Below are 12,330 nucleotides of genomic sequence, written 5' to 3'. Positions count from 1 at the left end.
GTGAAGGTAAGGCCTACTCCAGTTGAGGTGGAATTATTAGGGTTTCGATGACCAGGGAGCTAAACCGCTATGCCTGGCTATCGATCTGATGTTTCTTGTCCTGAACCGCCGCTGGGTCGTCCCTTTATATAGAGAGGTTAACGCCCAGCGGCTCTCAGAGTCCCGGCCGGCTCATAAACAGTGTCCGGCTTGGACTCTTAACTATTCTTGCCTTATAATACAAGTCATGCAATAACGGCGGTTTATCACTACGGGCCTCAAGTCACCTATGGGCCTTGAGCCCTTAATTGGACCGCCATCTTCAACCTGTCCTTGGGCTTCTGATGAAGAATCTCGCAACGTAACCCGGCCCATCCTGGGCGGGTTACACCAGTAGCTATATCCCCAACACATACATTACTTACTTAAGTTTGCCATCAGCAACAAACATGCCATAGAATATCACAGATGCTTGTACTGAGTCTCCATTAATGCAGACTTCTTATCCATGAACAACTATTAAAGTTCTTAACTCAAATTCCTATACAATCGCAAATGTAGTACGCATGATCCCTATAAGATTGTCCACTTTACACATTTCAGAATGTTGGTAACATGTTAAAGTTACATCAAAATAAAATCCGATAAATATTACTTGAAAATTTTGACTATTGAACGGTTGATGATATCCGTTTTTTTCATTATCAAAGTAATTGTATCACTCATATGTAAGGAAACTTTCATTAACTACATTTGTCTTAACATTATGGCTATTTTTCATATACATAATCATATAGTTGAAAATTATATATATAACTTTTTTATACAAACTTTTAAACTTAATTATAAAAAACTATTTTCAATCACAACCATAACAAAAATAATGTTGTGCTAAATTCGTACAATGTTTTGTAGTAGAAGTTACGTTGTTTTCGATACATTGTGCCTCAAAAAATATTTAAAGTAAAAAAGTTTAATTTGGGAAAAGGGAGAGAAAATAAGAAAAAGACAACATTGCAATCTTCTTCAAACTAATTTGGGGCACTTGCATGAATATAGTGTATATGTAGTCATGTACCATTTAATATCTTGGTAAAAATCTCTAAAGTGTATGCTCTAAGTAATATCTTGATAGCGGTTTCTAGTTTCCGGTTAGGTATAAAATAGAAAAAAAATGAGAGCATATAGGATATTTAAGAGGAGTTGTCACCAAATCATTTCGCCTGCTTGTTTACTAGAAAGTTTTTTTTTTTGCTTCAAATGTGTCTTACATGCTGAAATGCATTCCGTAATTTGTTACTGACTTGTTTGTGCTTTATTCAAGAGGCCCCAAAGCGAGCAAGGGTGCCTCCAGAATGATGTCGGTGTGCTGATGACATTGTTGCATACCCGGGACAGTTTCGGACATGGAGTTTATGAGCTCAAATGAACAGTAGAATCCGACAAAATAGTGAAAAAATATATCAAACATTCTGATTTTTGGGGCAAGAAGCATTGGCGTTTTTTGTACACGCGTGCAAATTTTCACGACGAATTCACATTTGTGGAGGTGTCTGCAAAGAAATCAAATTTAATGCTCCGAAAAGAGTGTTTTATAAAGCATTCCTGAGCTTCAATTTTATTTTTTCTTGTCCACACCTTCACAAGTGTGATTCCATCATGAAATTTTGCATGCGTATAGAAAAAACAACAATGTTTCTTGAATTTTTTCAGAACATTGTAAATTTCTTAAATATTTTTATAGAATTTACTGTTCACTTAAGACCATGTGAGCTTGAGTTCAACTACTATTCAGGTCTTCGTGGTATCTCTCCTTCTAGGTTTTTTTTGCGGGTCTCCTTCTAGTTTTCTAACCTGTTTTGGGTGGGATGGATGAGCTACATTGTTACATGTTTATAATAAATGTACTAAATGATGACTAGATGGTCCAAAATTTCAAATTTGATTGGAAATCACATCATAACATGTATGCGAAATATTTGTGAAGTTCTGAAGAAAATCTAAATCTTTAATTGAATGAAAAGTTTTTTAACAAAAGAAGGGCCTCCCCTCTGATTTTAGTTAATTACTACTACAATCTACCCACCCCAACCACAAACAAAAGTACGAAAGACTACCATGGCAGGCGTGCCGACCCAGAGTGACGGAGCATCACCTTCCTGATCAAGTGCAGGTTTGAAGGAACAAACTGAGACCAAATAGGCAGAAACTACGCATCACCTTCCCGTAATCTTTTAAATCTTTGTAATTGCATGATTACTTAAGACTTTAACCGTCGTTTTACAATATTTACCCAATTTGGCAGTTTGTGACCACACCGCCCGCACCCGAGCCGCGCCGGCGACATGTGTGCGAGTTCAACTGCACCGCCGCTCGCACACAGTGCAAAGCTCCGGCGATTCTCCTTGTCGATTAATTTGGTTCCGGCGTTGCTCCTCACACCGGCGTTGTTAGACTTCGTATTGTATTGTAGTCCTACTGTGTAAACCATATCGTATTAGTATTGAACTTGTATGTCATCTATCTATATATATATATATATATATATATATATATATATATATATATATATGATAGGCCATCCCATAGAGGATTGAGCCAGTTCTTCCAAAACCTGTGTTACATGGTATCGAGCCTAACCTAGGTCTTCTACTCCACCCGCCGCCGCCGCACCACCGAAACCCTAAACCCTAGGGCTACTGCCGTCGGTGCCATGACCGCTTCCGCCTTGGGCGCTGCCAGCTCCGGGTCAATCCCCGCGACGCTTGCCGCCCTCCTCAACCTCCCACCTCGCCCCATGGCTCCGTTAGTGCCTTAGTTCTTCGGCACCACCGCCGTCGGCTCCATGTTTTCAGCGCCAATCCCGCCATCACCGCCCGCGACGGCCTCAGCACCAGTCGCACCGCCGCCGCCCGCGATGGCCCCCGCTGGATCCTCCTCGACACTCGCCGTCATCCCGGCGACCTTGGGGGAGGCGCTGTCCGCGGAGCCAGCCGCGGCCTCGCTCACGGCACCACCCGCGGCCGTGATCCCGATCGTTCCCGTGCCGCCACCCGCGGCACCGGTCGCAGCTGTGGTTCCTGCCGCGACTCCGCCGACCGCCGCCCCTGCTGCTAGCATCATCACGCCCGCCGGGCCGTTCCACTTCGACAACTTGATCGCCATCAGACTCACACCGGACAACTACCTGTTCTGGCGCGCCAAGGTTCTACCGCTGCTCCGCACTCGGTCTCTCCTAGGGTTTGTGGACGGTTCGCTACTGTGTCCTCCGCAGGTCATCCCCACCGTACACGGCCCGGCCATTAACCCGGAACACCGTATGTGGGTGCAGCAGGACCAGGGGATCCTCTCTGCCATCCAGGGCTCCCTCGGCGATGGGGTCGCAGGTCTCTGTCTTTTCGCCGCCACCTCCATGGACGCCTGGACGACCCTGGAGCACGCCTTTGCTCAGGTCTCTACCTCCCGCTCGATGGCCCTTCGCAGCGAGCTCGCCGACATTAAGAAGCTGGATTCCTCCACCACGACCTACTTCAACAAGATGAAGGTGCTGGCGGACACACTCACCTCTATTGGTCGGCCGCTCAGCAATGAGGAGTTTGCAATCTCACCGACTACGACAATCTCGCCGAGGTTGTTCACAACGCCAAGCCAGCGATGATGCCTCCTCACGAGCTCTACTCACGCCTCCTCTTCACCGAGCAACGCGTCGACACTCGTCGCTCCTCCACCAACATCACCGCCCAGCCGGCGCCCTTCTGGGCTTCTCGCGCCCAGCGCCCGCCTGCCCTGTCGCCTGGCAAGGCCGCCCCACCCCTGCATCGACCCTGGGTGGGGGCCCTAACACTAGGGTGGTGTGCCAGCTATGTGGTCGTGAACGCCATGTCGCCTCCAAGTGTCACCGCCACTTTCAGATGAGCTTCCTTGGCATCGGCAATGACGGCAAGGGCAACGAGCGCCAGTTTGCCATGGCAGACTTTGGTCCCCCCCGCCCCGGCTGCCCACATCGCTACCGCCCCGGCTGCCCACATCGCCGCCAAGGGCAAGGACCCGCGCGTCGAGCAAGGATACACACTGTCCTACCCCGTTGATCCAGCCTGGTACATGGACACCGGTGCCACGGATCACATGACGAATGAGCTCAACAAACTCTCCACCTACCAGCCCTACTACGGGCACGATCAGGTTCACACCGCCAATGGTGTAGGTATGCCCATCTCTCATATTGTCCAAGCATCTCTTTTAACTAGTCATCCTTCTGGGCAGCTCCATCTTCGTAATGTTTTACGGGTACCCTCGGTGACTCGTAATCTTTTATCTGTCCCTAAGCTCACCCTTGATAATCATGTCCTATGTGAATTTCACCCGTTTAATCTTTTTGTTAAGAATCGAGCAACCCGGGACGTTCTGCTTAGTGGCCGATTGAGCCAAGGCTTGTACCGTTTGGAGGATCCATCTGCCCCGTGCGTCTTCAGCGGTGTTCGTGTGTCGCCTTCCCAGTGGCACTCTCGCTTTGGTCACCCTGCTACACCCATGTTCGCCACATAATCCACCGCCATGAGCTGCCATTAGTGTCTAGCAATAAAGAGATGTCCGTGTGTGATGCCTGTCAACAAGGCAAGAGTCATCATCTACCTTTTGTTTCGTCTACTAGAGAAGTCAAGAATCCTCTTGAAATTATGTTTTCTGATGTGTGGGGTTCAGCACAAACATCTGTTAGTGGTCACAACTATTATGTAAGTTTTGTTGATGCCTATAGTCGCTTCACATGGCTTTATCTTCTTAAGCGCAAATCTGATGTGTTTGATATATTCATTCAGTTTCAATTGCATGTTGAACGTCTACTGAAGCATAAAATTATCCATGTTCAGTCAGATTGGGGGGGGGCGAATATCGCAACCTCAACACTTTCTTTAATAAGCTTGGGATCTCTCATCGTTTATTATGCCCGCATACACATCAGCAGAATGGCGCTATTGAGCGCAAACATCGCCATATAGTTGAGACCGACCTCACACTTCTTGCTCATGCTTCTGTACCTTTTCGTTTTTGGAGCGATGCTTTTGCTACCGCATATTTTCTCATTAACAGATTACCTACACGTGTTCTTAATATGAAAACTCCTATTGAGCTTCTCTTGGATGAAACTCCCGACTATACCTTTTTTAAGGTGTTCGGGTGTGCCTGTTGGCCTCATCTTCATCCTTATAATGATCGCAAATTTGAGTTTCGCTCCAAAAAGTGTGTGTTCTTAGGGTATAGTTCTCTCCATAAAGGCTAGAAGTGTCTCCATGTCCCAACCAATCGAGTCTACATATCTCGGGATGTTGTTTTTGATGATAACGTCTTTCCCTTTTCTGCCATGCCTCAGTCATCCATCACAGCACCACCTATGCATTCATCTCCTCTTATGCCTGGCCAATTTGAAGATGTTGCATATTCGCCTGTGTTGTTACCTAATCATGGTGCAGGAACTGGACGTGGAGCTCGCCTGGAACTCCTCCCTAACGGACCCACTCCGTCGCCGCCTCCCGTGGCGCACGTCGATCGGCCGGTGCATGTGCATGCACCGCCTCCCGCCCTCGACCCCACCCCGGGAGCCCCGTCTCCAACTACGACTGGGCCGGAGCCCATGTTGGCTGCTGCGATTGGGCCGGAGACCGCGACGGCCTCCTCTGAGCAGCCTACGTCGCCGCCTCCTCGCCTGGACTCCCCTCCGTCGTCGCCACCGCCATCTGCGCGGCTGCCTACTTCGCCCGGGCCCGCAGCAGCTCACACGACGCCGGGGCCAACGTCGCCTGGCCTGCTGTCGCCCGGTCCGCCGTCACCCGGTCCTTCTTCGCCGGAGTCCCCTGGATTGGCCTCGCCTACTCCGGACGTCCCGCCGGCCCCGGTGTTCGCTCCTCCGCGGCGTCCACACACTCGCAGCCGCAGTGGCATTGTTCGTCCCAAGGAGCGCACCGATGGCACGGTCACATATCTTGCTGCTTGCCTGGCTCATGCTGTGGATGATCCAACCGCCGAACCACACAGTTATCAAGCCGCAATGAGTATTCCACACTGGAGGGCTGCTATGGAACAAGAATATCACGCTCTTATGAAGAATAAGACCTGGACACTTGTTTCCCCTCCGCCCCGCGTCAACATCATTGATTCGAAATGGGTGTTCAAGGTGAAGAAACATGCAGATGGTTCCATTGAGCGCTACAAAGCGCGCCTCATGGCTAAGGGTTTTATACAGCGTCAGGGCCTGGACTATGAGGATACATTCAGCCCAGTTGTCAAGCCTACCACTATTCGACTCCTTCTGTCTCTGGCAGTTTCTCGCGGATGGTCTCTCCGTCAGCTTGACGTGCAGAACGCTTTTCTTCACGGATTGCTTGAAGAAGAGGTTTACATGAGGCAGCCACCTGGATTTGTTGATCACACTCAGCCTTATCATCTCTGTCGTCTGACGAAGGCTATATATGGACTGAAGCAGGCTCCTCGTGCCTGGCATGCTCGCCTGGCTTTAACTCTACGCACTCATGGATTCATTCCTTCGACGGTTGATACTTCACTGTTCTTGTTTCAGCGACCGAGTGTGACCATGTACCTTCTCGTGTACGTGGATGATATTGTCCTGGTGAGCTCCTCTCCGACGGCTGCTGATGCTCTTGTGACTGCACTTGGTCGTGATTTTGCAGTTAAGGATTTGGGACAACTTCATTTCTTCCTGGGTATTGAGGTCGTTCATCAGTCTCGTGGCAGTTTGGCTCTCACCCAGAAGAAGTACTCTCTTGATCTCTGGCGCCGTGCTGGTATGCTCAAGTGCAAGACATCGCCTGCGCCCATGTCCTCCACTGACAAACTTTCAGCTGCTGATGGTGCTCTTCTATCTCCCGAGGATGCTACTAAGTACAGGAGTATTGTTGGTGGTTTGCAGTATCTGACGATCACGCGTCCTGATCTCTCCTTTGCGGTTAATAGGGTGTGCCAGTATCTTCATGCACCTACTGATGTACACTGGTCTGCTGTGAAGCGCATACTGCGTTATGTGCGTCTCACTGTCTCCTTTGGTCTTCACCTGCGCCCCAGTTCCTCCGGAGTTCTTTCTGCATTTTCTGATGCTGATTGGGCTGTGTTCTTGGGTCCTAATCTGATTGCCTAGAGTGCACGCAAGCAAGCCACTGTTTCCCGCAGCAGCACAGAAGCTGAGTACAAGTCGGTTGCCAATGCGACTGCCGAACTTATATGGATTGAGTCCCTACTTCGAGAGCTAGGAGTTGCTCAGCCACATCCTTCGGTCCTTTGGTGTGACAACATCGGTGCTACGTTTCTGTCATCAAACCCGGTGTTCCATGCACGGACTAAACATATTGAGATTGACTATCATTTTATGAGGGAACGTGTTGCACAGAAGCTACTACAAGTCAGGTTTATCTCTTTAAAAGATCAACTTGCAGACATCTTCACCAAACCTCTACCTTCTCCCATGTTTGAGGTCTGTAGGCGCAATCTCAACCTCCTAGATACTTCAGGAGTAAGTTGAGATTGAGGGAGGGTGTTAGACTTCATATTGTAGTCCTACTGTGTAAACCATACCGTATTGGTATTGGACTTGTATGTCATTAATATATATATATGTGATAGGCCACCCCATAAAGGGTTGAGGCAGTTCCCCAAAACCTATGTTTTACAGGCGTACGTACTAGTACAACATCGGTACACGCACAGGCTGGCGAGGAAGTAGTGGATGCATGGAGCCGCAAAAGAAAAAAGTAATGGATGCATGGATCGATTGAGCCGTGAGCTATAGCTTGTGCATGCGACGAGTAACGAGTTATACAAACGAAAGGTCTGAGACCACCATGCCACGCGTGCATATGCATGCATGCACGGAGCATTTCTTTTTTGTTTCAGAAAATTTGCATTCATGGAGGAGGACACGGTCGCTATAGTTACGGATGACCGCGACAGCCACAAATTTATCGTGCGGGCACACTCTGCTTTTGCCCCCGTCTCGAAGAAAATAATCGAGGCTGGATCCGTACGAGTGGCCTGGGCTCTGGCTGGCTCTCCGGCCGGCCCTGCGTCGAACGAGAGCGTGCATCCTTTGCGGTGTGGACCAACGCGGTCTGTGTTGTGTGTCGTACGACCTTGCATCGTTGTGGCAATGCCGAAGCACGTCCGTCATGTGCACGCGGCGCGGCCTGATGGATCTGCACCGCTCGTACTAGCCAGCCAGCCAGAGAGCCATGCCCATCTACCATGGACCTAACCTAGCTATCTGAAACGTCGCAAGTAGGTACCCGTCGTCGAGTCCAGACAAAACGGAGGCAAGACGTCTACACTCAACACGATCTCAACGGAGCCACGACGCGCGCAGCCCTAGCCGAGAGCCCGAGAGGGTAAGGTAAGGTACCCCGCAACGAAAAATCCGGACCAAACGGGCGACACGGCTGAACCCCGATGGATACATACGCCAGCAGTTGCAGGTGGTTGAATTAATGGAAAACAATGATGCTCAACACCAGGAACAACATATGAGTTCATGAACATAAATCCCGGACAGTAGTAGATTCACACATACATACGGCACACCATCAATCGGTCCTCGCAGGCATACTGCGTGCATACTATAGGTTTATTCTTCCTTAGCTAGAACCACGATGCCATCAGTACCTCTCCCATGAACTGATACATGCACATAATCACATAATCTCATGCAGCTAGCTCAACTAAGCGTGGCTGCGTGGTGCGTGCTGCTTGCCCTACTCCTCGGTCCTCACCTACCAGGTAGAGAGTCATGCCGCAGATGATGTCGCCCAGCATGAACAGGATCGAGGCCAGTGTGAAGTAGACTCCTGGGTGGAGGATGTAGATGGCGCCGTGGAACATGCAGTGGCCAGCGCCGGCGACCGCGACCGAGAAGTTGGCCAGTTCACGGATGATCCAGCGGGGGCGGCGTGGGAGCAGCAGCGCCAGCGCCGCCGCGGTCGCCTGGGATCCAGCGCAGCACAGAGTCCCGATCCAGAGGGCGCTGAAGCAGGCGGCCTTGGTGTCCGTCAGCGCATCGCACTTGCAGGTCATGGAATGCATGCAGACGACGAACAGGACCGGCGCGTGATGGATCGGTCGGTCAGAAACTCGATCGAAATGTACAGTACAGGGTCCAAGTGGGTAATTACCTGGCTGCAGGAGAGGTGGTAGTGGACCAAGGCCATGGCGCCGGCGCTGAGGAGTGCCCATCCGCAGGCCAGCCTGACAGAAGCTGGGATCTTCTGGCCGTCCATGTCTGCCAGGACGAGAGCAGCTACAACGCAGCGCAGTCAGTTTTATTTCAACAGCAACGAAGAAGAAGAAGAAGAAGAAGAAGGAGGGAAGTGCCGTACGTGCTTCTTCTAAGGGCCGGGTTCGAGCTAGAGAGTAGCAATGGCAGGGCACGACGGGCACGCTCAGGGTGAGGATAGGTTTAAGAGCAGCTGCGATCGAGCCCGTCGCGATGGAAAGCGACGAGTGGTGTGCCGGGCCCGAACACCCACACAACGTGTCGATGAGTGGACGGCCGTGACGGTGGGGCTGGGCGGAAGGAAACTGCGAGCAAGCCGCGTCTGTGGAGCGCGTGTACCACCATTGGCAACGCTTAATTACTTTCATGCAATGGGGTGTACAGACATTTGATGTGAGTGACAGTAGCAAACTACTCTTGTTAATTTCTTTCATGCAATGGGGTGTACAGACATGTGATGCATACATGCCAGTAAAAAGCTACAGTAGCCAGCTAGCTCATCTTAACTGCGTAGTAATTTTCTACCCAGTAGCAACCCGCGTGCTTTGTGCACTACTCACCCAGCTATGGACCCGGTCATTCCATTTGTGGCACTCCAGTGCTTTATTCCAGATGCATAAGTGCACTGTACTCAGCGAGGAAGAAGCAATGACGGTGACGCGCCGGCTCGTTTCAGTGTTTGTAGTCGTCGCTAGGTAGTCTGCGAGTGTGGGTGTGTATTTTTTTAATATTATTTCTAGTGTTCGTTGTGCTTTCATGATTGAAGATGAATAGATCGAAACTTATTTAAAAAACACTGCATTGTTCTATCTTTGCCTCGAATTGAAATTGGGGCTCAAAGACCAACGCGATTTTCCTTGACCCTTGCCCTCTACTCAAATGACGCGTGAAAATAAGAAGAAGACGCGATGATTCTAGAGCTAGTTGCGGAGAGTGGAGACCAATGCAAAGCAAAGCAATTGTACTTGCTAACGGCTAGTTGCTTTAACAAAGTGAGAGTGGACAACAGGTCGATCAAAAGTTTAGAGCTCTCAACACATGCACCATTTTTATTAGCATCCAACAAAAGAAAATCAAAGATCCCAGCGAATAGCTATTAACTAAGAAAAAAACATATACGTGCGCACATCTCACTGAACGTCTATTGCTACGACAAATAAAATGTATTTCACGTCAGGTGAGGCTCAGGAAATGTATGACATAACTATCATCAACATAAGTTTTATCACTAAATTAAAGTTCAAAATGTTCATTATATATAATTGATAAGAGGAATTCTTGCATTAGAAACTAGGTGAATATTGCCCTTACAGGGAAACAGTGCAGAATGAGCATCTACAGCCGGGCCTAGCTAATACGCCCCCCCCCCCCTACAATCCGCGCTGGACCTAGCTAATCCAAACCCTTAATGTCCGTGCACGCATCTGGGCGCGTCCGTAGTTAGTGACCGATCACCCCTCAAATTTCTATTACAACCAGCTATGTTATTACTAGAAGGGTTTCGGAGTTCATCGGGCAATACCGGATATTCCCAATAAATAATATATAGGTGGAAAATGTTTCGGTGTTGCTAAATTTTTAATAAAAGGCTATATTAGTTGTTATGAGGCTTTTATATTTAATTTAATATCACTGGGCCTTAAAAGTCCAAGTGGTGGAAGGCAATTTGGGCCACAAAGGCTAAGTGGAGGTGGCGCCCTCCTTTCCTATGGGGGGAGGCCGAATTGGACAAGGGGGAGGAGGTATCCTCCTCCTTGGCCGGTGCTCGAAGGAGGGACTTCCCGTCTTCGGTGGCCGCCCCTCTCTCCCCTCTAACCTATATATACTTGAGGTATTGGCCTATTTTGAATACACACGTTTTGAGCCTCCTCTAGTTCATCTAGTTCTAGTTCTAGTTGATCAGTTAGAGCTTGATCTAGATCCTCTAATCCTTATAATTAGAAGCACGGTGTGGTTCTAATCTCCTCCCTCGAATTCTCTAGTGACGATTAGTTCTGGATGGCGAAGCGCTGCCAGACGTGAAGACCGTACACTTGCAACCAAGTAGAGAGGTTGTGCTTTCAGTCTTCTATTCGAGGCATTATTCGTGAGCGGTTCACGAGATCAATCATATGGTACGAGGGACTTCAAGTACGATCTACACCGACTCGTCTACTTCCGCTGCACTCCAAAGTCAGTAACGACCGTTGAGCCAAACCTCATATGCATATTCACATTATTCCTGGGTGGTCTTAGAGAATTTTTTATCTTCTACTAAGTTTCCCAATAGTAGCATCATGAGCGGTTCTATGAGTAGATGAATGTTTCAATCTAGATCACATGTGGATGTGAGGGTTTGATGTTCTTGCTATGCTTTCCTTGAGTGTTGTTGTTTCGGTTCTGTTCATTGACAACATGATGAAGTTTTCTACAAAGTTCTGACAATCGGTCGACTCTGGCTGTCGACGACCTGCTAACAGTTCTTTGGGCTTCATCATAGTCAAGAATAGTGAACCGTCGCGTACAAAAGAGGGGGTTGAAGATGAATGATTTTCTAGGGGGTCATGTGTATTTGATGAAGTTTAGTGTGGGGCTAGAGATTTTTAATTAAGTCTCTTCCCTCACACATCCCGAAAGTTCATATAGCAATATGAATTACCGTCTTGATGGTGTACGTAGGTAGCTAGTGTTATCCGGAAACCCTAGAAGCCACGTAACTAAAATTTTCCAAACCAACTAGAGGACATCTAACTTGGTTTTGCAGGTTTGCATATGAAGTGGTACAACCTTCATCATGATAATGAGTTTATGTATGAGATGGTTATACATTGTATTGTTAAGTGGCATGCGCGTCTCAGCATAATGGCTAGAGCGATGGGATTTCCACTTAATGTAATAGATGTATAGAGAGCCTACATGTTACATGTGATGGTGGCAAGTGTACACGGAGAACCCGGAGCTTCACCAGGCGCAGGAGGAGGTGCTGGAAAGTTTTGTGCCACGACAGCTTTTCCTAAAATTGGCGCGACGACAACATTTATTGGAACGGTCGCCACGACAACGTTTTCTGAAGTTGCTGCCACTGCAACATTTTTGAAACGGCT

At 48.7% G+C, this 12,330-nt stretch overlaps 1 protein-coding gene across 1 annotated transcript; it reads right to left on the bottom strand.

The window, feature by feature from the left end:
* Window positions 1–8,482: 8,482 nt before the first annotated feature.
* LOC120974729 (uncharacterized) lies at window positions 8,483–9,515 on the bottom strand. The gene is made up of 3 exons (XM_040401141.3): window positions 9,351–9,515; window positions 9,147–9,271; window positions 8,483–9,036 (listed from the first exon to the last, which is right to left on the bottom strand). Exons 2-3 carry the CDS (start codon window positions 9,249–9,251, stop codon window positions 8,680–8,682), a joined length of 462 nt encoding a protein of 153 aa, XP_040257075.1. The 5' UTR covers window positions 9,252–9,271; window positions 9,351–9,515; the 3' UTR covers window positions 8,483–8,679.
* Window positions 9,516–12,330: the final 2,815 nt, after the last annotated feature.

Source organism: Aegilops tauschii, chromosome 2 (genome assembly GCF_002575655.3).
Source record: "Aegilops tauschii subsp. strangulata cultivar AL8/78 chromosome 2, Aet v6.0, whole genome shotgun sequence".
NCBI lineage: Eukaryota > Viridiplantae > Streptophyta > Magnoliopsida > Poales > Poaceae > Aegilops > Aegilops tauschii.
The sequence above is the reverse complement of the archived record's forward strand: the minus strand, read 5'-3'. Positions and strand labels throughout refer to the sequence as shown.